The sequence below is a fragment of the Purpureocillium lilacinum genome (assembly GCF_023168085.1).
Source record: "Purpureocillium lilacinum CBS 284.36 DNA, scaffold_2, whole genome shotgun sequence".
Lineage (NCBI taxonomy): Eukaryota > Fungi > Ascomycota > Sordariomycetes > Hypocreales > Ophiocordycipitaceae > Purpureocillium > Purpureocillium lilacinum.
Window position 1 is genome coordinate 3,225,355 of NW_027072112.1, and position 24,447 is coordinate 3,249,801.

General features: G+C 60.6%; 7 protein-coding genes across 7 annotated transcripts; 2 read left to right on the forward strand and 5 right to left on the reverse strand.

The window, feature by feature from the left end:
* Positions 1-1,401: 1,401 nt before the first annotated feature.
* PLICBS_002748 (uncharacterized protein) lies at positions 1,402-4,822 on the reverse strand (the record flags this gene model as incomplete). The annotated part of the gene is made up of 2 exons (XM_018322451.2): positions 1,402-1,475; positions 1,534-4,822. 2 exons carry the CDS (start codon positions 4,820-4,822, stop codon positions 1,402-1,404), a joined length of 3,363 nt encoding a protein of 1,120 aa, XP_018179931.2.
* A 2,864-nt stretch (positions 4,823-7,686) lies between these two features.
* Positions 7,687-8,988, forward strand: PLICBS_002749 (uncharacterized protein; the record flags this gene model as incomplete). The annotated part of the gene is made up of 2 exons (XM_018322453.2): positions 7,687-7,828; positions 7,886-8,988. The coding sequence occupies 2 exons, from the start codon at positions 7,687-7,689 to the stop codon at positions 8,986-8,988; spliced, it is 1,245 nt and encodes a 414-aa protein (XP_018179933.2).
* A 334-nt stretch (positions 8,989-9,322) lies between these two features.
* Positions 9,323-10,224, reverse strand: PLICBS_002750 (uncharacterized protein; the record flags this gene model as incomplete). The annotated part of the gene is made up of 3 exons (XM_018322454.2): positions 9,323-9,976; positions 10,043-10,129; positions 10,198-10,224. 3 exons carry the CDS (start codon positions 10,222-10,224, stop codon positions 9,323-9,325), a joined length of 768 nt encoding a protein of 255 aa, XP_018179934.1.
* A 1,106-nt stretch (positions 10,225-11,330) lies between these two features.
* On the forward strand, positions 11,331-13,715 carry PLICBS_002751 (mitochondrial intermediate peptidase; the record flags this gene model as incomplete). Its single annotated transcript, XM_018322455.2, has 1 exon — positions 11,331-13,715. The coding sequence occupies one exon, from the start codon at positions 11,331-11,333 to the stop codon at positions 13,713-13,715; it is 2,385 nt and encodes a 794-aa protein (XP_018179935.2).
* Positions 13,716-14,136: 421 nt separating this feature from the next.
* On the reverse strand, positions 14,137-16,263 carry PLICBS_002752 (uncharacterized protein; the record flags this gene model as incomplete). Its single annotated transcript, XM_018322456.2, has 2 exons — positions 14,137-15,639; positions 15,697-16,263. 2 exons carry the CDS (start codon positions 16,261-16,263, stop codon positions 14,137-14,139), a joined length of 2,070 nt encoding a protein of 689 aa, XP_018179936.1.
* A 3,685-nt stretch (positions 16,264-19,948) lies between these two features.
* PLICBS_002753 (uncharacterized protein) lies at positions 19,949-22,470 on the reverse strand (the record flags this gene model as incomplete). The annotated part of the gene is made up of 6 exons (XM_018322458.2): positions 19,949-20,042; positions 20,212-20,233; positions 20,355-20,514; positions 20,589-21,641; positions 21,704-21,935; positions 21,992-22,470. 6 exons carry the CDS (start codon positions 22,468-22,470, stop codon positions 19,949-19,951), a joined length of 2,040 nt encoding a protein of 679 aa, XP_018179938.2.
* Positions 22,471-22,937: 467 nt separating this feature from the next.
* Positions 22,938-24,174, reverse strand: PLICBS_002754 (uncharacterized protein; the record flags this gene model as incomplete). Its single annotated transcript, XM_018322459.2, has 3 exons — positions 22,938-23,290; positions 23,350-23,785; positions 23,929-24,174. The coding sequence occupies 3 exons, from the start codon at positions 24,172-24,174 to the stop codon at positions 22,938-22,940; spliced, it is 1,035 nt and encodes a 344-aa protein (XP_018179939.2).
* Positions 24,175-24,447: the final 273 nt, after the last annotated feature.

Below are 24,447 nucleotides of genomic sequence, written 5' to 3' on the forward strand. Positions count from 1 at the left end.
GGCAGGAGGGGAAGTGGCGGGGCCGCTCAGAGCCGAGCGACGCCCCCCGGGCAGCTGGACGATGACGTTGACGCATGGAACCCCACTGAAGAGCTGCAGCGGCGCCGTCAAACATTGGACCCGACTGCAAGGCCCAGGCCCGGGCCCCGCCTCCACCGCCCGTTCATGTCTCCAGCTGTCCCGTCCATCCGTACTATGTACTACTGCTGAGAGAGGGAGCTCCGAGGAGCTCGATCCCGTGCATCTCCACGTCCGGTCCTCGCACAAAACGGGGACCGCACCAGGACTTTGTCTGCGTCAATCCCGCCCGCCTTCAACCGGCCATCCGAGGGCCTTTGTCTCCCAGGGGCAAAGGCCCTGCCGCGACAAGCGCCCGTTTCTACGGAGCAATCCCTCCTGCATTCCACCAAGCAGGAACCAATTTGATGTTTTCACCAGACACTGCGCGTGAACAACAAGCTGGGGTTCCTGGGGCGTCCGGATTCCATCAAGCCTCCATCTCACTACGGCTCCATCCAGCTCATGTCAGACCCCATCCATCCCCCTCCAGGTCGTGTGGCAGCTCACCACATCCCCTGGCCTGCTGCAGAAAAAAAAAAGCCACGGCGCTGTTTGCGCTTCGCACAACCCGCCTGGCGTATCGTTAAATGACCATCACAAGCCAAATTGCTCAGACCATGTTGTTCCTTCCAAGCCAACGCCAGTCTTCACCAAGCCGCCCACCCTTCTTCCCCCCCCTGGCGTGGTCATGTCTCACGCGGGCGATGAACCCATGCACGACACCCTGCAGCGATTCACACTGGCCGGCTCGGGCAATAATACGAGGGGCGCGCACTAAACGCTTCGTACTCGGTGCAGGTTGGATCAACCCCCCCCAGTCCCCCAACAAATGCGAGCAAACAGCCAACGGCCTGCGGGAATGGAAGCTGTTTGCGATTCGTTTGTGTAAAAACCGCGGATGGGCGGCGGCCATCGTCAGGGGCGACGCACGGCAATTCCCGGCTCACGCAAGCGTCAAGGGGTCACGCAGAATACGACAGTCGCCCAGTGTCCGGTGCCATTGGCCACCTGTCGTAGCAATGTCCATTTCGATTATTCAAATGCCGCTCAAACGCCTTGCTGGCCAATTCGCCCCTTCGTTGATTGGTTTCATGGCCCCATGCCATCAACACGATCTCAGGCACAAGGCATCCTCCCTTCGGCCCGTGTGGTCGCGTGCCCTCTCCCAGACGGGCAACCAGGCACACGCAGGCAGGCAGGGGGCGGCAAGGCGCAATCCCCATCCCCTGCTCCTCCGCGGCCCTAAAAATCGTCGTCCGACAGCCGTCTCCGGTAGCTTCAATCGCGCCCCAGCGTTCTCTCTGTGACTTATGACTCCCCGAGGTATCTCATGTCGTTCGTTCATTTCAATCGTGACGAGATTCTAGACGACCCTTTCACGGGCGCGGGCAAGCACTCGATGAGGCGGTCTCGATCTGTCCCATCGTTAGCATCGTCTCGAGCCGCTCTCGCATCTCATGGCAAGCTACTTACCAGCCTCCTTCTCAAACATGAGGGTTATATCGTCGTGCTCGCCCGGGAGGTCAGGGAGGTCGAGGCACACAAATGCCATATCGTCAAAGTCGCCGTCCTTGTCGGCCGGCAGTCGAGGGAGCGGAAATTTGGCATCCACGAACCTGATGCCCGACTTACTTCCCCTGTGGAGGCTTTCGTAGACGTCTGTGCCCTTGAGGACAAAGTTCATACAATGGCCATGCTGGAAGTCCTCGAAGAACGCGAGCAGCTGCAGCTGCCGGTCCTCCAGCCTCACCACCTGGATCCTGGTATATCCCGCCTCCCACTTCTTGTGGATCGGCACCACCATGCGCCGCCGGGTGATGCCGAATGTCACAGCCAGCGCATCGAAAATGACCTCAAACCCGGTCAAGGCCGCTTGGAAGTCGTGAAGGTCCTTGAGGTTGTTGAATTCGTAGCTCCGGATCGTCTGGTTGGCCTTGAGAAGCTGCAGCGCGTCGGCAATATTTCTCGGGAGTTCCTTCGACACCTGGGCCTCGGACACAGACATTGTGATATCCTGCTGCGGCTGACGCAGAATCCGTAGCACCTTGGCGTTGGACACCTCCAGCCGCATTCTCAGCTCCCCGGGTGCCACGTTGACCCTGTCAGTAACCGTTCCGTTCTGGTACTCCAGCACAACTTTGAGCTTGTCGGCCAGCACTGTCGGCGGCTGGTCTCCGCCAGTCGGCGTGAACTCGTCGTTGACGACTCTTGCAACTTTCCAGGGCATCCGTGAGAATGGCGAGACGCCCAGCGGCTCTTTGATGCTCTGCGAAATGATGAAAGACTTGATTGGGACATCTGCAAATATTCTCTCGTCGTGGTTCAGCGCCGTTCCGGTCAAGAGCGAGTGGAACTTGACGCGCTCCTTTTCGTCGCTAAAGGTCATCACCATGCGGCCTCTCTGCCTCCCACTCTCATACTTGACCGAGAGTGCTGGCGCATCTCCTTCGGCGCGGAAGAATCCAAACTGCACGGGAAGAGACGGCGGGAAGCTATGGTGCACTCCATTCACCGTCCTTGTCCTCGGACCTGTGATGACGGCGATTCGGAAGCCGCAGTGCCAGTTGCGTGGTCCTGCCGGGCCATTCTCCCGATATATCCTCTCGAACAAGGCAACTTCGCATTGAGGTACCGGCTCCTTAGGAAACGCCCTAGACGCCGGCTCCGATTCCATGTACTGGAACGAGCGTAGGGTGTTGCGGAAGACAAGCAGCTCGTCGTTGCGAGCGTTCATGGTGGCCTGAATCTTGGAGCCGAACTCGTACATGGACGAGACGGTCTTGTAGTCCGTTTGCGTCAACTGCACGGCCAGCATGAAACCTCGCGGCAGCCTGATGCTGAAGGAGCAGGTGTCACTGCGCCAACGTACATCGTCCCATACAGGCCCTGCGTTCTTGTTGTCCTGCACCGCCAGCTGGATGCTGCCATTTTGACTTGCAATCATGAAGATGAGGCCCTTTTGCCTCTGTGGCCGGACCACGGAAAGTATGCAGGGCAGGTATATTCTCTGCGCCTCGCGTCCTTGTTCCATAAGAAACACATCGGCCATGACGCGCCCGTAGCTGAAGTTCTCCGTGCTATCGCCGATTGGAAACGCATCCATGAGTTCGACGGTAGACATGGGATGCTGCATCGCCGTCAGGCCGGAGCCCCAGTTGCCCGAGAGCAGTGCCACCATGTCCTGGCTCAGAGGCGGGTAGTCGACCCAGATTGACTTATCGATGGTTTGGGGCAGGAAGGGCTCCTCAGGCGGCAGAATCCCGTTTCGTTTCATGGACTGTGACAGCTTTTTCAGCGCCGTTATCAGGCTCTGTATGACTGTCTCAACCTCAGGATCCGCGCGCAGCCGCTGGGCTTGGGAGACCTCCGGAATCGCCTCCTCGCAAGCCCAGTATCCCTTTGCCAGGTTAGTGTACGCTTGCTGTCGGTCCAGCTCGTTCTGCATCTGCGACTGTGGGGACGTCGGGCGATCTCGAATGGCGAGTTCCAGGCCCATTCTGCCCTTGAGGAACCACCACAGGCCGGCGCGTGCACAGTCTCTGGGCGAGCTACTCGACAATGGCTTTGAGGCCTCGGCGTGCAGTCGGAACAACTCGAATAGGTGTCTCGTCCGTGCCACGAATGCTGCCAGAGCCTCGTCGCTCCCGACCGCATCATTCAACCTAACTGACGCCATTCGAGCCGCCAGTGGAGGACCAGAGGGCGGAGGGCCTTCGCTATATGCTGGGGCGGTGGTAGGTGGCGCCGTGACATTGGTCTGCGACGGGTTCGACGTGGGATACGCGCTGGAGGTGTTCGAACCAATCGAGCCAGCTGGGCTGTACTCGCCAGGCGCAGGCGCTCGCTTCATGTGCGCTTCGGGCGACGAAGAATAGCGCCGCATTGACTCGGGTGAATTCGTGATGGGACCAGTGGGCGGTCTGTCGCTTTCCTCCCAGTTGTGCTGGGATGCTACGCTGGCTGTCCGGGCAGCCTGCGCAAAGGCTTTCCCTTCTGCCTCGCGCATCTGTGCTTGGTGAATTTCGATGAATGATCTCCGGTTCTCATCCCGCCTGTCTGATGTGCCAAGATACCTTGCAGATGCTGCCCTGCCAGGGACAAGCATCTTGGCGTTGTTCTGGGGCTGCTTGACCGGGGAAGGGGGTTTCTCGGCGTCGTTTTCTGGTTCATAGATGGAGGAGTATCCGGTTTGCGTCCGTGACAGCGGCTTTGGTACGAAGCCATCGTTGAAGTTTGTAGGGGGCGGTTTAGCGGAGGGCGGCGGTCGGGTCGAGGGCCCCAGTGGGTTGCGATGCGAGGGGGGCGGCGGCGGCTTCGCTCTTCTGTTTTTACCTATTTCCATGACGGGCACCTCAGACTCGTCGCCGCCCTCTCCTATGACCTCTGGATAGGTGTCCGCGAACCGCACGATCAGGCCCTTTTTGTTCGGCTGCGGGCTCTTCTTTGGCGAGTTCGACAAGTCGTACTTTCCTGGGGCCACGGGCCGGTTCATCTGCGCCTGCTGGTTCACAGCGAGGGCTTGCGGATATCGTGATATCGTGGTGTCGAGTTTGGCGAGCTTGGGCAGGGATGAGGGCGGCGGGGGAGGGGGCGCATGCGTAATGTCGAGCTTGTCGGCGGAGCTGTGGAGGAAAGCGTCGAGAGCGGCCTGCGACGAAGTGTCGGATGACTTCTTGTCCTTGCCTCCAAACAGTTTGCCCATAAGGCGGCCTCGCCTCGACGACCGTCCCTCATCTCCTGCGTAGGGGGGCTCGTTATCCATGTCGACGGCCAAGCAGCTGCGTCATGGGCCTTGCTTCAGGTGTGGTTGCCGCCCCGCAGCTTGAGGTAGGAGAAGAGAGAGGACCGGAGGAGACGCCGCCACTCCAGCCAGTCGCTCGTGGTGGTATCGCTTTGTGCTTGTCGTGCGATAGTTGAGAGTTTGGCCCTGCTATGCGGCAGTCGCAGTCAACTGTCAGGTCGAGGCCACGAGCACAGCCCAGATGTGGGGGAGACAGTCGTGGTCGCTGGACCCGGCCCTAAGACCAGCTGGCGGCGGGGGGGGCGTAAAGGTCGATGCAGCGATGCAGCTAACGACGAGTCGGGACTCGAGTCGGCGCGAAGTCGTCGCTTTGGGATGTGAAGTGAACAATGGACAACAGCCGAGGGAGCACAGAGAGGAACGCAGGCGGATCGCCGTCGCCAGGGCAGGACGTGCCAGGGGGGTTTCAGGACCTTGTGTCGGCTCTGGCGACGCCGCCGACAGTGGAGGATGGGTTGAGAATGGAGGCGGGACGAGCCACGCACCAGTCACGACCGGACGATGTACAAGTACAGTACCTTACCCGGTACGAGATATGGATAATGGATACCGGAGCTCAGGCGCGGGTTTGGGGTGGAGGCGACCCCTGAGACCCCTCTTTCCTCCATCCCAGCCGCCAGAGGCCGCCACAAGCCAGGGCCGCGACCCCACCGACAGCGACGTCTGGTGGGCGGCTGCCAGCCAGCACGAGGTGCGGCCGGGCATGGGGCTGGCGCTACAGCTTCGCATTGCATGGGCCCGCAGCCCGCCACCATGAGATACGGCCGTAGCGTGGACTCCTTTGATGGCTTGGGCTCCAGTGTGTTGGCTCGCACATGTCCAGTCACTGGGGCAGTTGACCACGAGCAAGTTGGGCACTGTACCTGACGGTATGAGAAACAAGTCTGCACATGTACTGTATCTGTATTTCTTACTGTACAGAGCTGTCCTGGGACGGTATTACCGAGTCTTGCGTGTACAGGACCGTGCCATCGTGCTTTACCTCAATTTCTCTCGCAACCCATCGCGCGAGAGATCCTTGCGGACTATCAGTATGGAGCACGAGTACGAGTACATGCGCATGACGGGATGGAATGCAACCGCCGGCCTGCCCCTGCTGGCGCCGCTGGGGCCCGTCATCTGGGCGGCTCGGCGCCGGCGTCTCACCCAGGCGCTGTCGGTTCGCGACATTGAAAGGGAGGAATCTGTGTAAACGTCAGCCCGATGTGAAGACCATGTCGGCCTCGGCCCGCGAAACCTTCTGTTCCGCAATGCCTGTCGTACGAGTGCGGACGGACCCTCGGGCGCGTGGACCACACGCGACCTGTGCTCTGAAAATAGGCGTGGCTGTACTCCGTACGAAGTACAGTGCAGTGCCCCGTCGCCGTGCCATGGAAACGCGCACTCTGGCATGTACTGTACAGTATTCGCTGGGCGCTGTCCTGTACAGTACTTGCTTGCGTCATGCAAGGTTTGGTGGGTGAGGACTGTGGCTTGCCTATTGTCGAATCGCGGCACATTCAGTATCGAACAAAGGGCTCACATTGTCTGGGCCGATCGGGTGTTTAGGTCGCACTACCGAAGGTGGCTGTTTTGACTTCGCCTTGCCAACCGGGTGCCCTGCTGTATGTGCTTGTTACACAGGCGTGGCATAACGTGGAGGATTTCGCCTGCTGGACGGCCTTGCTCAGCGACAGACTTGCCTCTGCCGGCTCCATCTGGCACATGCAGTTTCGAGTGCGAATGGAAGGTAGTCTCATCGACAAGCTTGAGACGAGTTGATGAGCACCCAACGTCAGCGCCCAAGAGCGAATCGGACGCAACCCTGCCGGGCCTGCACACAGCCAAACCTCAAATCACAACCATGCAACCCACAACCGCGTTTGTTTCAATGTTTCCCCGATGCCTGTACGATCGGGCAGCCGGGAGCACAGAGCACGCCGGCCGCCATGCCCTTCCCTTGGGTAACGTCAGTGGACCCACGATGCCCCTTATTATTCAAGGGCTCTGGTCCCGTCTGGCACCCAGTGGACGTTGCTCCACCAGGAGCTCCAGCAGAGCCCCTCGATTTCCCACCCGCCTCAGCGCCTTCACTGATCTGCGCAGGGCAGGGAAATGATTTTCCTGGCGATTCAATGGCTTCCCCTGAGCGATTGGCATTTCTCCCGCCCTAGCACCGCGCCGACTTGACCCTGATGCCGCTCCCTGCCCGCGCTTTGTGATTTTCGGTACAGCCTCGAAAGGCCCGGTAGCGGCCCTCGGGCCCAGCGCGCGACCCAGGAACGCCTTTAATGACGACCAGCGCCGTATGACGTCAGTCCGCCGACGAAAGGCCATGTTGCTGAAGATGCACAATGTGGACGCCCATTGTCGAATCGATGCAGCTTGTGCGACGGCTGGTCGCTCCCACGGCAACCCGCGCGCAGTATCAACACCTTCATTGGAGTTTCGAAGCGTGTGTCAAATGGATCCTACCCGACCGCCAAGCCAGAGTGCTACCTGAGGTGAGAGTCATGCCGCCCTCAGCGCGGCCAACGGCGTCTGAGACTGTGGTGTCCTCCCGCTGGCGGCGCTCTCACGGCAGCCCACGCCTCGAGGTCGCGCCCCAGCGAGCCCCACAGCGCCGAGCGCCGCCGTCCGCAGGTCTTGTGGCACTGAAGCCCCACCTCGAATGCCAAATTTTTATCGATAGGGTGTGATTAGATAACCGCCAACGCCGCGATGCGACCGAATTAATTTGGTGACTGGTTTGCGACCCGGTGCACGTCTCTTCGCTCTACAACTCTTGACCCCGTCATGTAGATTCAGCCCGCAGCGGCATGCTATCTACTCTACTACGACGAACCATGGCTGCCGAAGTCAAGCGAGTTCCCATCCCCCGCCGGGGCGTCGACTATCGAGGCAAGGTTGTCCTCGCGCCCATGGTGCGCTCCGGAGAACTGCCTTCCCGCCTGCTGGCTCTCCACTATGGCGCTGATCTCGTCTGGGGTAAAAAGACGTTGTTGTTTGTTCGTTCTTGAGAAGGTACTGACAGAGTTGCTTCAGGGCCAGAAACGATCGACCGTGCCATGATTGGGACGACGAGGCGCTTCAACGAAGACTCAAAGACGGTCGACTGGTACCGCGTCGCATCGCAAGGCCAGAAAGAGCCTCCGGCCGACGCGAAAGAGAGCATCATCTACCGGGTCCACCCCGAGCGGGAGGCGGGACGGCTCATTTTTCAGATCGGCACCGCCGACCCAGAGCGAGCCGTGGAAGCCGCTCGCCTCGTGGCAGGAGACGTTGCCGGGATAGACGTAAACGCCGGCTGCCCGAAGCCATTCAGCACCAGCGGCGGCATGGGGGCTGCGCTTTTGCGGACACCAGATAAGCTATGCGCCATTCTCGAGGCTTTGGTGAAGAACATCACGCCCGAGTTTGAGATCGGAATCAGCGTCAAGATCCGGATCTTGGAGACGGCCGCCGAGACAGAGGCCCTGGTTCGCAGATTGTGCGCCACGGGTATCACTGCCCTGACGGTGCACTGCCGCACGACGCCCATGCGGCCGCGAGAGCGAGCCATCCGTGGACAGCTGCGCATGGTCGCCGAGGTCTGCCACGAACACGGCGTTGCGTGTCTCATGAACGGCGACGTGGAGACCAGAGACCAGGGGCTCAGGCTGGCTGAGGAGTTTGGCGCTGATGGTGCCATGATCGCGACAGCGGCTGAGAAGAATCCTAGCTGCTTCAGGAGTGAGGCGGACGGTGGCGTCCTGCCTTGGCAGCCTGTGGTTGAGGAGTACCTAAAGACGTGCATGGAGGTGGACAACCGATTTGGCAACACAAAGTATTTGCTCGCGCAGATGGTGCCTGGCAAGGAGCGATTCTACCAGCCCGTCAACCAAGGCAAAAGCTACACAGACATGTGCAAGAACCTGGAGTTGGAGCACCTCCTCGAACAAGCCAAGGAGGCGGATGCGAAGCGGGGCTTGGATCGTCCCAAAGAAAAGACCTCCAAGAAGAAGAAGAAGAACAACCCCAGCGCCCTTGCCGCTGGTGGTCAGATGGGCCAGGCGAGGGAGAACTCGCAGCATCGCAAGGCGCTGTCTGAGCGAGGAGCCACTACGCAGTCTGCACTGGAACCTGAGCCGGCTGCGGTGGCGGCCTAAATGGCATCATCAACTTTATGGCTTGGGCTGCTAGAAGGGCCTGGCCGTTGCATCAAAGGAGTTGGCAAGATATGAGGGAGCATGTGAGGCGAGCGTTGGAATTTGACATGACAACATGAGATGTATAAAGGGTCGAAAGCATGGGCCAGCGTTGAAATTCAGGATGGCACTGATGCAGGGACGCATCGCCGGTATATATCAAGGCGCATATAAGAAAGGCCGTCGGATGTCTGGTCTCGCAGGCGTACTGCTATGCTCTGCCAACAAAAGAAAATGTTGTTCCACGACTTCTATTTAATTGTACAATCGCTTTTGTTTCCTTCCGAGCAACACTCTATTTGCCCTGCTTGACCCAACCCTCAACAGCCTCTCGGGCGTCAGTTACCTTCTCATCCACGTATCGTACACCGACATCCTTGTGAACCTTGGCGAAGCTGACACCTTTCTGGATGCCCTCACGCAACTTAATGTGCGACTCAGCGACGGCCGGGAAGCGCTGCTCGTACTTCCAGGCCAGGTCGGACACGTTCCTCATGGTGACGGGAAGGACGGTCCACCCGGCGCCGATGCCGAGGGCAAGGGGCATGGTGGCGCGCAAGAGGATGTTGCGGTTGCGCGTGATGATGCTACCCGCCATGGCGGCGACGAGCACGTAGATGGCGCCGGGCATGAGCTTCTCGCCGCTCTCACGGGGCGGGGCCAGCGCGGCAATGGAGCTGGTGAAGGACTGCTCGAGGTGGAAGGCCGAGTCCATCGTCTCGTTGACCTTGTCCTCGGCGGCGACGGCGAACTTGTACAGGAAGAGACGAGCCCTGCCGACCTGAACGGCTAGCCGGTCGGTGGGCGAAGGGCCGCGGTGCTTAGGGGCCACGGGCTCGCTATCGTCGGAAGGAGCGGCGAGTTGCAGCGAGGGAAGTAGGGACTTTGCCGGCGTCGCGGGCGCGGATTCGGCGGACGGGACATCGACGTCGTCGTAGATGGGTTTCCTCTGCCAAACAGTTAGAGCATGCTCTCCCGGCGCAAGCATCCGGAGCGGCAGCAGCAGAGAGCGCACCTTATCGGCGGGAGCCTCAGCGAGGACAGTGGCGGGCACGAGAGCCATTCCACCGAGGGCGAGGGTCGCCAACGGCGCCAGGGAGCGCTGGGGAGTCCAATTAGCCTCAGTACAGGATGCGAAACCGGGTGGCGAAGACGGAAGGCGCAGCGTACCCGTTGCAGCAGCACTCTTGCAGCCATTGTGCACTCAATTGGCGAGTCGTCGTGGGCGCGGGAATGGAGGTTGTCGTCGGGCCCGGCAGCTTCAAACTCGCGCGGCCAGCCACAGGCCCGTTCCTGATTGCTCCGACGGACGGGCCGGGCGCACGTGACTGGGATGGGTGGGCGGGCGGATCTGGTACTTGGGGGGAAGCGACGTCACTGTCGGAGCGGCGGGCCTGTACACTAACAACACAGGCTGCCTCCCGTCTATTACAGTACACCTATTGCAGCGCCTACGAGCAGGCCGGTATCCCGCACCTTCGTAGAGCAGAGCAAGGGACTGACCGTTGCTGCGTTGGGCCATGTTCGGACAGGTGCCTCTGGGCCGCGTGCAGTCTATGCGTCCTAGTCACTGCCTACTTCGTACAGCTGGGCTGATATTGTTGCCGCGTCGGGTCAGACAAATCCGGCCCATGTGCAAAACCAAAAAACTTGCACCACGCCGGCTGCAGCGCATCACTGGGACATGCAGAAACGGTGCACAGACATAGAGTCCACGCTGCGGCACCCCCGCCATTGGACTGCCAAGCGATAGATTACAACACATGATGGAGAGGCCTGGCCTGTGGGAAAAGGGTCCGCGGCGAGCACAGAAGCAAACTCGTGCCCACGCGCTGCATCACCAGCGCAAAATCACAAGCCGCCCGGCCGCCCGCCCCCTGTGGCAGCTTCCAGCGACAGGCCGGCCGAACGGCAGGCGGAGGATCCCGCCTGCCGTGACGGCTCGGCCCAAGAACTGGGTGGTGGAGCCCTGCAACCCCAACGCCGCCCGCCATTGCCCTGTTGAGCGCGTAGCCGAAGGCGCTGGCAGGGGGTTCAGGTCTTGGACGCCGCAAAACTCCGACTCTGCGATCCCCATCCGCCGAACCGTCGTCCTGCTAGTACTGCACTTATTATGCGCCGCTTATAACCCCCCCGTTTCCCCCTTCACCTCGTACGTCATTGGCAGGTCGACCGTCTCCCCCGTTCCTCAAACCCTTCGTCCCGCCGTCTGCTTCATCGCCGCGACACTCGACACTTCGCTCCAAGCCCGCTCGCATACGACACCTTCCTCACATGTCCTCGGCCGCGCCGGCGCTTCAGCAATGCTCAATTCCGGCGCTCGACGCATCTGGGTCTGCACCAGATGCGTCCGTCGCGTGACCAAGCCGGCCCGTCAACAGCGACGATGCGAGTCCACGGCCGCCGGCGCCGCTGCCGCAGAGCAGAGGAGAGCGCCGTCGCCTCTCGTCGACAGCAGCGCCAGCGGTCGCCACGATGATACCGTCCTGCGCGACCTCTTCGATGCCCCCTCGACGCGCACCTTTGCAGGCTTCAGTCTCAAGAAGAGCCAGGGCCTCTTCAAGAACCGATACTTGACCAGCCCCGACGGGTTCCTCCTCTTTGCGCAGCGGAATCTGGAAAAGGCTACAAAGATCGTTCACCGCGTCCTCGGCGCGTCCACCACACAAGAATACCAGGCCATCGTCAGGGACCTCGACCGCCTCAGCGACCTGCTATGTCGCGTGCTCGACCTCTCCGACTTTGTGCGCATGACGCACCCCGACTCGCGCTTCCAGCAGGCCGCTGCCGGCGCCTGGTCCATGGTATACCAATACATGAACCAGCTCAACACCATGACCGGCCTCAACGACCAGCTCGGTGAGGCTTTATCGCGCCCAGAGGTCACATCGGCGTGGTCCGAGGAGGAAAAGACCGTTGCCGAGCTGCTAAAGCTCGACTTCATGAAGTCGGCCGTCAACCTGCCCAAGAAGGCGCGCGACCGCTTCGTTGATCTCTCATCCCGCATCAGTGATGTCGGGTCGGCCTTTATCCAGAACATGGAGCCGGAGAAGAAGCAGGTTACTCTCCCCTCACACCGTTTCTACGGCCTGTATCCGGGCCTGGCGGCGACCCTCAAGGTTCGGTCACAGATCTCCATCGCCACGACCGGCTCAGAGGCGGCCGCGGCGCTCCAGAGTGTGTATGACGAAGAGACCCGCAAAGACATATACATGGCGCAACGGAAGGCTTCCCGTGAGACCATTACGAACCTGGAGACGATGCTCAAGCTTCGATCTGAACTAGCTGGTCTCGCTGGATTTGAAAGCCACGGCCACATGGCACTCAAGGATCGCATGATGGCAAAGTCGCCGGCATCGGTCATGCAATTCCTGCTGGCATTGAGGAACCACAACGCTCCGATGATCCAGCAGGAGCTTCTTGAGCTGACAGATAAGAAGCGCGAGAGACTGGCCATGCCCGAGGCCGAGCTGCAGCCATGGGACAGGGACTTTTACATGGAAAAGTTCAGGGCGGAGATGCGCTCCCGGGTCCGCCACGAGGACCAGCTCACGGCCTTCTTCTCGGTGGGGACTGTTATGCAAGGTTTGTCCCGCCTGTTTGATCGCCTATACGGCGTCAGATTCGTTCCGAGGGAGACGCTACCCGGGGAGACGTGGCATCAAGACGTCAAGCGCCTCGACGTTGTGTCTGACGACGGGGAGCAGCTTGCCGTCCTGTACTGCGATCTCTTCTACCGGCCTCAAAAGTCGCCCAACCCGGCTCACTTCACGGTGAGGTGCTCTCGGGAGATCCTCGCAGGCGAGGTCGAAGAAGCCACCGAGGACATGGTCTCGGGTATGCCCGTCTTTGACTCGGCCGAGCAGGCAGCCAACGATGGAATGGAGACGTCGTCGCGAAACGGGCAGCTTAAGCAGCTCCCGACCATCGCCCTGGTGTGTGACTTCCCGAAGAATGACAACGCCCGCGAGCCGGCCTTCCTCTCGTACTACTCGGTCGAGACCCTCTTCCACGAAATGGGCCACGCCATCCACTCCATCCTCGCGCGGACCAGCTTCCAGAACGTCTCGGGCACCCGCTGCGCGACCGACTTCGCCGAGCTGCCCTCGACGCTCATGGAGCACTTCGCCGCCGACCCGACGGTGCTCTCCCTCTTCGCCCGCCACTGGAAGACGGACCGCCCGCTGCCGTTCGACCTCGTCCGCGAGCGCATCAAGGTCTCGAAGCGCTTCGAGGGCATCGACACGGAGCACCAGATCCTCCTCGCCATGATCGACCAGGCCTACCACGCGCCTGACGTCGCCAGCCCCGACTTCGACTCCACCGGCGTCTTCCACGACATCCACCGCCGCTACGCCCACGGCCCGCGCGACCCCCCGGAGACGTGCTGGCAGGGCTTCTTCGGCCACCTCCACAGCTACGGCAGCACCTACTACAGCTACCTCTTCGACCGCGTCCTCGCCGAGCGCGTCTGGCGCGTCGTCTTTGGCGCCGGCCACGGCGGCGCCGCCATCAGCCGCGACAACGGCGAGCGCCTCAAGGAGAACCTGCTCAAGTGGGGCGGCGGGCGCGATCCCTGGCGCTGCCTCTCCGACACGCTCCGGGACGACAGGCTTGCGCCCGGCGACGAGGAGTCCATGGCGCTGGTGGGCAGCTGGGGCATCAAGGACGACAAGCTCCGCACATGATGGCCCGCCTCCACATGTGACGCAGGCAGGTTGTTGTGAGGCGGCAAGAGTTGTACATGGACATATACAGATAGACTCCGAAGCCACAGCGTGTGCTTCTTGATACTCAGCGTTGGATGAAAACATCGACTCGCTATCAATACAGCGACTGCATCAATGCACGGCACTTGCAGCCGCTCAGTCCGCCCACCTTGTCCGGACTCTACCCCGGCTGGGCCTCCTATCCTTGACCCCCCGTGATGCATCAAGGTGACCTTAAATGTTCTTATTAAACCTCTGTCCGATGTCAATCCGGCGCTAGAACGCTGCGAAATCAAGGTTTCTCCGTAAATCGATAATCATACATGCAAGAGGGGTATATGAATGCTGCGTCTCGTGCAAAAAGTCGGTTTCTGACACCCATCATCCCATACGGAACTCATCATATAGCCTGTGGCGGGATCTGGTTCAGCGTCGCCGACGGGGCCGTTGCTAACGTCAGCCGTGAGAGAGACAGCGCCCGTGCAGCTGTCTTCAGGCCCAGATCTTGCTCGTCCTCGAAAGTGTTATAGTCTCTGCTGTCTTCATTGGGCGTTGCAAACGATTCCGTGTACTCGTCGTCGTCGCGGATGCCAGCGGCGAAGCCAGAGTCTCCCAGACGTAGTCCCAGGGCTCCTCCTGCTCCGTGGCTTCCGTACGTGTCTTCGTCATCGTCGTCGTGCTCAAACACCGACATCTCTCCCAGAGACTGGTCTGCAGAGGGCGCGTCGCTTTGTGAGCCGCGGGCATCACGCTGCATCCTGATCATTATATTGAGCTGGTGGCTGAGCTTTTTGACCTGGAGCTCCAGCGCTTCTCGCGCAGACCTCTCTGTCTCCAGTAGAGCCATCACCGTCATATAATGATCTATGCCAATGCTGCTAACGGTCTCCTTTGTCATGGATGGCATGCTGGCTGTACCTCTGATGGTCGACATGGACGTTGGCCTGTTGTTGTTGGGGAGGGGTATGGCAAGGCTTGCAGTCGGTGCAGCCTCGAGAGGATACTGGCCATCGCCAAATGTCATTTTCGAGGCGTCGGAGTGGCGTGTAGAGGGGCGAGTAAAACTTTTGCGATCATTGTCATGGACAGCAGTATGTCCCGTGTAGGACAACGACGCCGCAGAAACCTCTCTGGTTGTACTGCGAGAGGTGTCGGCGTGAGCGTAAAATCCAGAATTTGCCTTTCTCAAATGTGTCACCGCCTGCTCCAGGTGGCTCATTTGGGACTCAAGGTCTCCCACCCTTGAGCTCAGGCTTGCCACTTCTGTGATTTTGAGTCCAGCGACGTCCTTCATTGCGTTGACATCGCCGAATGTGAATGGCTGAATAGGCGTCCGAGGCTGCTCTTCGACAATCGTCTCGGGCTCATCGCCGGTCAATACCCCAATATCTTCGGACTCGGCAGCACTTATCAAGGAAGTCGGAGACAACATGGGCGGGTCATAACTTTCCCTCCAGTGCCTGATCTCGTCGCTACGTCGCCTGACATGGCTATGGGCGGGGTGGTCGGGCCCGGGAAATGCGGACAAACTCCGTGAACGTCTCCTCAAACCGCGCCCGTCGCTCGTAATGGCACGGCCAATCTCGTTTGGATCATCACTAAAGTCTGCCAGACGCGTGGCTCGGTCCTGGGAGCTCGCCGGGCGAGGGGAGAGGCCTGTAAACTTTCTTCCCTCGGTCCAGCGTGGGCCAGCAGGCCGGGTTGGAGCCGCGTCCACGTCCCTGAACGCGTTGCCCGCCAATTTCGCGCTCGTATTGAGGGAGTTGCGCGCACTTTGAATGGCCATGACATCGTCGGGGCCTATGGAATGAGACCGCAGCGCCCGATCATATTCGGTAATGGGGAGGGAAGCAGACCGTTTCGGCTGCACCTTCTTGAGAGGGCGATTACCGCCCGTGAGATCCTGTGCTTCATGTGAGCTTGACTTCACAGGCCCCGGCCATGCCACAACTTGACTTACACTCTGGTGATGCTGGTGCGATGGCTTGCCAGGGGTGCGTGAGGAAGATGGAGCTGCTGTGTCCGAGTCGTCATGCTTCCTCTTCTTTCGCCCAAAAATCTTGCTCAGGGCCGATTTGAATGTAGACCTCTTCCGCTGGGGTGATCCCCTTGACGATCCCGAATAAATGGTCGTTGTCATATGACCGGACCCTCGCGCCGATTGCGTCAATATGCCGCTAGATTCTCGGTGCGCAGAAGCAGAGGGAGTGTTGGAGGCGCCTGCGGGACGAACGTCGCCGCCGTAGTGGTTCAACTCCACGATTTCGGCATGTCGGAGACTCGTGGGGTTTTCATGTTGCCGAGGACCGTCATTCGTCGGCTCCTTGGAGACGGCGAAGATGTCAATATTGTTGGTGTTGGGCACCAAAGGGAGTGCCATCAAGGCGCCAGGCTGTGCAGGCTCCCGCATCGGGAACTCGTCGTCATCACGGTCCGGCATTCGAATCGGGGCGGAGATCTGGCCGCGGATCGACTTGTGGCCGGCACGAGGCCTTGACCCGGCGGCAGTAGTCGCTTTCCACGGCATCTCTGGCGAGGCAGCGGCGAGTTCTTGGGTCGCTCAGGGGGGCGGGGTCGTTGATACGTTGCAAGGAGTGTAGCAGCGCGTGCTTGAGTCTTGCGATTGCGAAGCGTGCGGCTGTGCCGTTGCAACCCGTACTGCTTTGCAAGAAAAGAGACACAAAGATCGGGACAAGAAAGCAGAATCGAGCAGCCTCAGAACGTGGACATGTCGGTGAAGGTGACAAGCGAGTCACGGCAGCAGCGGCCGGTCGTCGACGGCAGGAGCGACGGGCGAGGAAAAGAAAGAAGGAAGGTACTAGGTATGAAACAGCGGCAGGTGCCTCCGCCTCGCTTCGGCTTCGCAAGTACGTGCGACAACGAGGACGGCGGGAAGCTCCCCAGAGAAAGAAAAGAACTGGCGCACTCCGTCAACAGCTCGTCCTGCGTCTGTGCTGCCCCTTTGTCTGCAGTGTCAAAGGCTCTCTGGCTGGATTGTCAGTCATGCCGCAGCGTGTAAGTCGAGCCCCACCAGAGTGACAGCGTGGAGTTGGCTGACACGGAGATTGTCATAGGGTGGTAGGACTCGAGGCCCAAGAAAACACCGCCCCTGAGAGACGAGGAACCGGCGGGCACGGCGACCGGGTTGGGACGCATCATATACAAGTACTTTGTGTGTGTCCACGGCGCGTGGCCATCCGGCCCAGCCCAGCCAAGCCCAGCTTGGGAGGCGACGGACGGTCCGACAAATCTGACAGCGCATCCGCCGCACACCACCGGCCGGCACACACCGCGGAGCGGGCGGACGAACCAGACGGGTTGGAAAGGTGTGAAGGGGTTGAAACATGGCTGCACTCCTGGGCAGTGGTGCCTGCGTTGGATGAATGAGGCATGGTTGGACTGCCGTGGGTGCATACGAAGTACGCACGTATGTCCGTACTGTACGGAGTACGGGCCCGATGCGTGGGCTGCCGTGGAAGGGCTCCATTGCTTCCAAGGTCCAGGCGATTTCAGGAGGGTGCATGATGCAAGTGCATCCTCATCCCCCATGTCCTTGGCCGTGTGGACAGCCGCTGGCCCACCAAGAAGCGTTATCCAGGACCAGCGAGGCGCCCTCCGCCAATCCAGGGTTCCTTGGGACGACCACAAGCCTCTCCAATGGCTAACAATAGGTCGATGCGGGGAAGAGCCCGTGTTGGCCAAGCTGGATGGCTGGGCGCGTTGAGGACCGTCCGTGTGGCTGACGGTCGTCGCTCGACCTGCAGCAACGCACAGGCGGGCAGGACAAGCGCAGGCAATAGCGCCCACCCACCGCCGTGATGCTACCTCTCATCCAACGTCCATGGGCACGGCCTTTCCGGTGGCTGCACGGGTGTTGTTTCTCTGCAGCCAAGCTAACCCTTCCGTCGCGACGCACGGAGTGGCCCTGGGCAGGCTCGCCATCCTGTGGGACGGATGGCATTTAGCCGAAGCCTGGTATCCTGGCATCGTCCCGACATCCCAGCATTTGCGCGTCCAATGTTGTGCCCCTGAGATGGGTTTGGGGCTCTATTGGCGCCGCGCTGTCGCATATCTGGGCCGCTTTGTTGTCTACCGCATGGCATGATGTGCATGGCGAGGCGGGACCGGCGGGCTGCGCTTGTTGCTTTTTTTCCCTTTTTCCCCTGTCGCACGAGGTGAGGTACGAGCACAGTATCTCGTGGGGAGGTGTCCTGCCGCAGGGGCCCGATTCGATGAGGCTGTGGCATGCCCTGGGCCCCCTCATCCTGGAACCCATCTCCAACGACACTCTGACTTGAGCTGAGCGGCCTGCAACTGAATCGTGAAGTCTCAGCAACAGTTCAGCGTTCTCCGATCACCTCGCTGCAGCCCGATAAGTACCCCCACCTAGTACGGCAACGGCTAACGACGCGCCGTGATGCCAGCATTGTCTTGTCCGTCTCAGTTTTCATGCCAACGACTGAGACTGCCCCTCACCGCACACAATCGTCGCGTCTGGCCAAACGTCACTGCCCCCCGGGGTGCGTTGTACAAGGTCCCTCGCGCAAACACCACACGACACAGACATTTCCTGACCCTGGCGCGCTCTCCCGCGACCGGGATACCAGTGCATTGTCCTCCAGCCACGTGAGCCTATCCACGTCGATTCGCGGCTCGCTCATCAGACGGCAATCGATTTCGCGCCGGATGATGCTACCCAATTAGTGCTTTCTGCGCTGCCCGCCTTGATAACGCCGCAGCCTGCATATGCAGACTGCTTCTCTCGCTGCCGAGCAAATGCCGCGCCTCCGTGGCTCGACCCGTCGATTCGACTTGGAGGCTCTGCCCACAGCATTGCACATTCCAACAGCGGACCGAGGGGCCTCCCGCGATTCCAGATGATGACTGCCACTTCTCCGTGATCGACAATGCCGTTGGCATCGACGGGACAGAGACGCATGACTGGTGCTCCGTCATTGTGCGAGCCTCCCATCCTCTGCCGCGTTCCATTCTGATTCGACACGGCCTCTCACGCCGAGCTCGTCTCAGCTCCAGGCCCGCACCCCCTGCGCGAGGCGCCCGACCCCCACCAGCGGTCTGACTGCCGCTTTGGATCACTTACATCTTCACGAACGGAGTACGGAGTGCGGGACTGGCTCGCAGCTCGCCACGGCTTGCCGACTCGACACCAATCCAACCCGACCCAACAGGCACAGAGCCAACGAGCCGTCTTGCAAGGCAACGAGTGCCTGCATGCCTCGGGGGACGTGATGCCGACTCTCGCCCATGTCCTCTGGCCCTGCGAAACCGTCAGCGTGCCCCAGGTCGCACAGGGCCGTTCCCGCAGCGCCAAAACGCACTATGGCGCGCAATCAGTTTGATGTCTGCAAATTATGTGACGCATCAGTCATGCCCGAGAGAGAAATCTCATGTGTGGTGGGCTTGAGGGGCTGGAGGCACTGCTCCAGCCTGAGGCACCGTGCGCAGCCATGCCTCCACATTCTCCAACAGATCTCGAGACTATCGATCTTTGGCCCCTGTGCCCCCAGGGTTTGTGGCTAGCACTGCGCCGAACCGAACCGGCACACTGGGCAGCTGCGACGCATCACCCTGGCCATGCAACCATGACTTTGATTCTGTGAGGAGAGGGCCCAGCAGAGACGACATGAGGCACTCGCACAATGCGACTTCTTACGACCTGCCCCTCCGCGATCACACGGCCGGTCAATACTTGTAAGGTGACAGTCGTCGGTACGATGCACTCTTTTCACACGACGGAGCTGGATGGATGAGGATGTTCGTGGTTGGGAACAGTGCAGACGCTGACCGGCAGTGCCGCCATTCTGCGGCACGACTCTTGGTGCGCTCGCGATGTAATCCATTGCCCGGCGAGCTTCCATGTCCCCGAGGTCTTCTCCGCTCCTTACTCAACCTCGAGATGCAGTCCGTAACCTCTGGTACAAGAACGGACTTGTCGACACGTTTTGCCAAGCCGCTTCGAATAAGCCGGTTGAGCATGTAAGCGTGCCTGGAAGCAGGGATCGTGAGTCCCACCTTCAGGTCATTACCTGAAACGCGCAGCATTTGCAGGGGACCACGCTGTGCAAGTTCCTCTTTTTGCAGAACCTGAAGTTCTTCATCCGGCCTCCTCTCTATCTACCAGCCATCCCAACCAACCGGCCGGTAAATTAGGGTTTGCCCGGCGGATATGTAATAGTCACCGCACGGATAGGTCACGCCGTCTGGTCGACCTTGGACAGGTCTGGGTACCGCAGATCAGCGTTATCTTCCAGAAACTCCATCCACTTGTTGAGGAACTTGCTGCCCCTATATGGAGACGTGTCAGCGGAGGCTCAGAACCGTATCGTCCCAACCCAAGTCCACACCGAGGTGCGGAGACGCTGCTATCCGAGGTAACATCACGGGAGTGATCCGTTGCGGACGGCAGTGGGCCGCGACGATGGGCCCAACACAGACAGGGAGGACAACTTCTTACCTCTTTACCGTTTCCGAATCGCCTATTACGGTAAGTGATCGCTTGGGGCGTGTCATCGCAACTTGTCGGCCAGAGCCATCAGCATGAAACCCTCCAAAACGCTACTTTCGCCAAATCAATGGCATCATGCGGGGATCACTAACCGTTCAGCCGCCTCTTTTCTCCCAGGAAGCCGACCTCTCCGTCGTCATTGCTGCGCACGAGGCTGACAATGACTGCCTCCTTTTCTCGGCCCTGGAAGCCGTCGACGCTGCCGAGCTCTATGCCCGGGAAGCGCTCCTTGAGCGGCGCAAGCAGTGCCAGCTGTTGGTTGCGAGAGAGTGAACTGTTAGCATAGGTTCCGTATCACGACCCAGGATGCGCCGAGAAGCACTCACCTGTGCGTTGTACGGAGTCACCACCGCAACGTCGTCTGGCCGGACTCCTGCGTCGACTAGCTGCTTCACATGCTGCCGGACGAGCAACGCCTCCATCTCATTGCTCTTACTCTCGCCCGTCAAGCTGCCTCTCCCGCCCTTGGGGTTATCCTTGTCATCCTCCTCGTTCTTCTCAGGGAAGTCCCCGCCTTGTGTGTCGATGAAGACGACGGGCTCGCTGGTGTCCTCGTTATCCTCGACCTCGTATTCTAAATCACGTAGGAGGCGGGCCTTGACCGCATCCGCGGCAAGCAACTTTGACTCGTACAGCTCATCAGACGGAAACCGCATGATGCTCTCGTGCATGCGGTACTGAGTCGTGAGCATCCTCTTGATAGCCGGCCCATGAAGGGCCAACAGGCGATCAAAGAGCGTCGTCTCGAGCGTCATGCCCTTTATGGGCCTGGCGCCGCCGTCCTTGAGTTCCACCTTGACCTTGGAGTTGGTCGACTTGATCGTCGGCGGCAGCTGGAGGTGATCGCCGGCGCAAACCGCCTTTTTGGCAGCCAGGAGGGGCACCCAGCACTGCGCCTCGAGGGCCTGACTCGCCTCGTCGATGATGACCACGTCGAACTCCTCATGGCGCAGCTGAAACCCGCCCGCGCCGTGCAGCGTCGCAAGGACGACCTTGCTGCCGCCAACGAGGTTGCTGACGCACCGCCGTTCCCGCTCGCGATACTCCTTGCGCAGCTCTTTGAGGTCGGCATAAATCTGCCTCCTCTCCTTTCCGCTCTTGGTCTTCTTGATGGATGCCTGCTTGGCGTCCATCTCCGCGCGCACGTCCTTGACGATGGCGCCAGCTTCGGACGTCTGCGTCAGGACGTCGAGCGAGTGGCTCAACACGGAGGGCAGCAGCCGGGCAGGATGGCCGAGGCGCACGATGGGCATCTTGTGCGGCGCAAGGCGCTCGACGATGTTGTCGACTGAGATGTTGGACGGGCCGCAGACGAGGATCCTCTGCTTGCGCTGGACCATTTGCAGGATCAGCTCAATCAGGGTGTGAGTCTTGCCAGTCTGGCGGCCCCGGTGTCAGTATGAAGTTGATGAATACGATGGTATATCCGAGGAGCACCTACACCGGGGGGTCCGTGGATTAGGGCCACCTCTCTCGATGCCAGAGCAAAACGTATCGCATCTTTTTGCGAGTCATTCAGCGAGGGGTCGAACCATGTTAGATCTTTGAACTCGTCGTGCTTGGCCAGGTCCGATGCTACGGGCGACGGGCTGGATAGGCCAAAGAGGACCCTGATGAAGCTGGAGTACTCGGCCTCGGGCATCTTCTCCAACTTCTCCATCGTCTGGTTCATACTAATCACTCGTGTCAGTAACATCCTCTTCGTAGAACAGTTGGCGGTCACGCGTACCGTCGATACGTCACCTCGTCCGCCAGCTTCACGATCCACACCCGGCCAGACAAACCCCCCGCGTCATCGTCCTTGCCCTCATCGAGCGCCACGGCAACCGCGCCCCTCTGCACCTTAACCACAACACCTCTCACACCCTTGCGCTCCAGCTCCTTCACCTCCCTCTTCTTGGCGCTGCCCGCGGGCTGCTCCGCCGCGAGCACAATGTCCCCCGTGCGGATGCCATGCTCGGGGAGGTCGCCCCCGCCGGTGGCCGCGTCCGGGGCGAGCTGGACGACGGTCCGGCCGCCGAAGCCGGTGCGCTGCGAGGCGACGGCGAGGTTCGTCAGGGCCAGCCCCGCGCGCTGCAGGGCGGTGGGCGTGTGAGAGGCGATGAGGCTGCTGGTCTCGGCGATCTCAGTCTGCAGCTCGTGGCTGAGCAGGGCGAGTTGGGTGCTGGCGAAGGAGGGGACGTCTATGGGCTCGCTCTTGGGAGCCATAGTGATTCAATTCAATTGATTGTTGTTCTGCTGAGTGCCGTTCAAGGGCACGTCAACCTGGGTGACTGAGTGTAGGGAACGGCGACGTGCAAGATGGGAAGCGGCGGCAAAGACCCCACCATCCCACCTCGAAGAGCTCCCAGATGACAGTGGGCGCTTGCTTGCATCATGCCCCGCAATAGCTCCTCGTGTGAGCGACCACCAGCCAAACCACTTCTCCGGCAGATTTGTTAACAGGAATCGGCCGATGCGTCAACATGTACAATTCATGAAATCGTGGTGCCGCCTAGCAGCAGCAGAAGTACAGTAACGAGCCGAGTTGCCGAGTGGTATCAAGCGAACGCCATCCTATGAACCAAACATGCCGTCACCCTCATCCAAACATGCCTCCATATGTTCATCCAAAGCTTCATCAGAGGCTTTCCAGAGACGTTAAAAAAACCAACCGAAAAAAAACTCAGATACGTTCAAAGATCCATATCCTCCGTCGGGTGTATTACAATCACCACGACGAGCGACACCACCATGATGGCCAGCGCGACGAAGGCGACCACGATGATGGTGCCTCTGCTGGCGGGGAACTTGCCCTTGATCACCCAGTCCTGGCCGTGAAAGTACCGCCGGAACCCCAGCAGCAGCGTCAGTATGCTGATGGCGAGGAACGTGGCGCCGAGGGGCTTGCCCAGGCGCTTCAGGGTGCCGCTGCCAATGTCGCTGCCCGTGTCCGAGAGGGACGTGTTGAGCCGGAATAGCTGCGTCACGGCGATGCCGATCGAGGCAAAGGCCAGCGACGTCCGCAGCCAAGCGAGAAACGTGCGCTCTGGGACAAACAGTCAGCTCGGTGGCTCATCGCGATGGGGTGCTAAGGTATCCTCGTACCGAGCGCAAGATGGTCTCTGGCGACGCTTCCTTTGTTCTCCAGCTCAATGGACTGGAACGTGCCCAGCGGCTTCCTCCACCAGGTCAGCTCCTCTTTGTCGTCGCCCTTGCCTGGCCTCCCGTTGCTGTCTGAAGGCCCGTTGGTAGAGCCCCGAGAGCTCCTCCGGGTGGAGCGCCGCGCGGGAAGCTCGTCATCCTCGTCGACTTGCGGTTGAGACGGGTGGTCGTATATGGACCGCCGCGACCGCGAGGTCCCGGTCCGCTGCACGGCGTGGTAGCTGCGCGAGGAGCCGCGGGACATGAAGCCCGTCAGCTCGTCGGCGCTGACCTCATCGCCCGAGAGCTGGTGGTTGCCCTGCTGCTGCAGAGACGACGCCTGCCGTGAAGCCGCCGGGCCCGGCTCGGGGCTCATGCTCTCGGCGCGGCTGCGTGCGGTCTGCCGTCCAGGTGTCAATAGGTCAAGCTCTACGGGTCAGCGCGCGTGTCGACGAGGGTGATGCTGCCGCCGCGGCCGCCGAGAGGGGGGAAGAGGGAGATGGCAAGGCAGCTGCTGCAGCAGGCGACGCCTGGGTGTCTCACCTCGAGGATCTCACTGATTCGCTCGCTCTGCGACTGCCGGCGGTGATGGTTGAGGTTTCGAAACGAAACGGCCCTGCTGGGGGTCTGCTGCAGTCCCTGTCCGGGCCCAGGTCCAGGTTCAGGCCCACTGGAGACGGCGGCGGCGGTTCTGGTGCTCGTGCTGGCAAGGTTACCGTGGTTGTCGCCGCCTGCGTCCGGCCCGCCAGCCGCTGCTGCTGCGACCCTGCCGCTGCCGTCGTCGGCCATGGCGTGCGATTTGTCGCTGCGTGTTCGGCAGCCCGTCGTAACCCACCACCCATGCAAGCAAGATCTAGATGCGATGCTGCAGGCCCGAGGCTTCGCGCGATGCCGTTCACGGGCTGGAGGTGGAGAGGTGAAGCCGGTAGGTCCTCATGACGTGCTCGTAGCGCCCGCTCGCGCGACTTGACCGCTAGGGGCGCACCCTGGACGCCACCCGACACGATGGGGTCGCCGCGCCCCAGGCGGCCGAGTCTAACTGGACGTCGTCGTCGCCCGCCG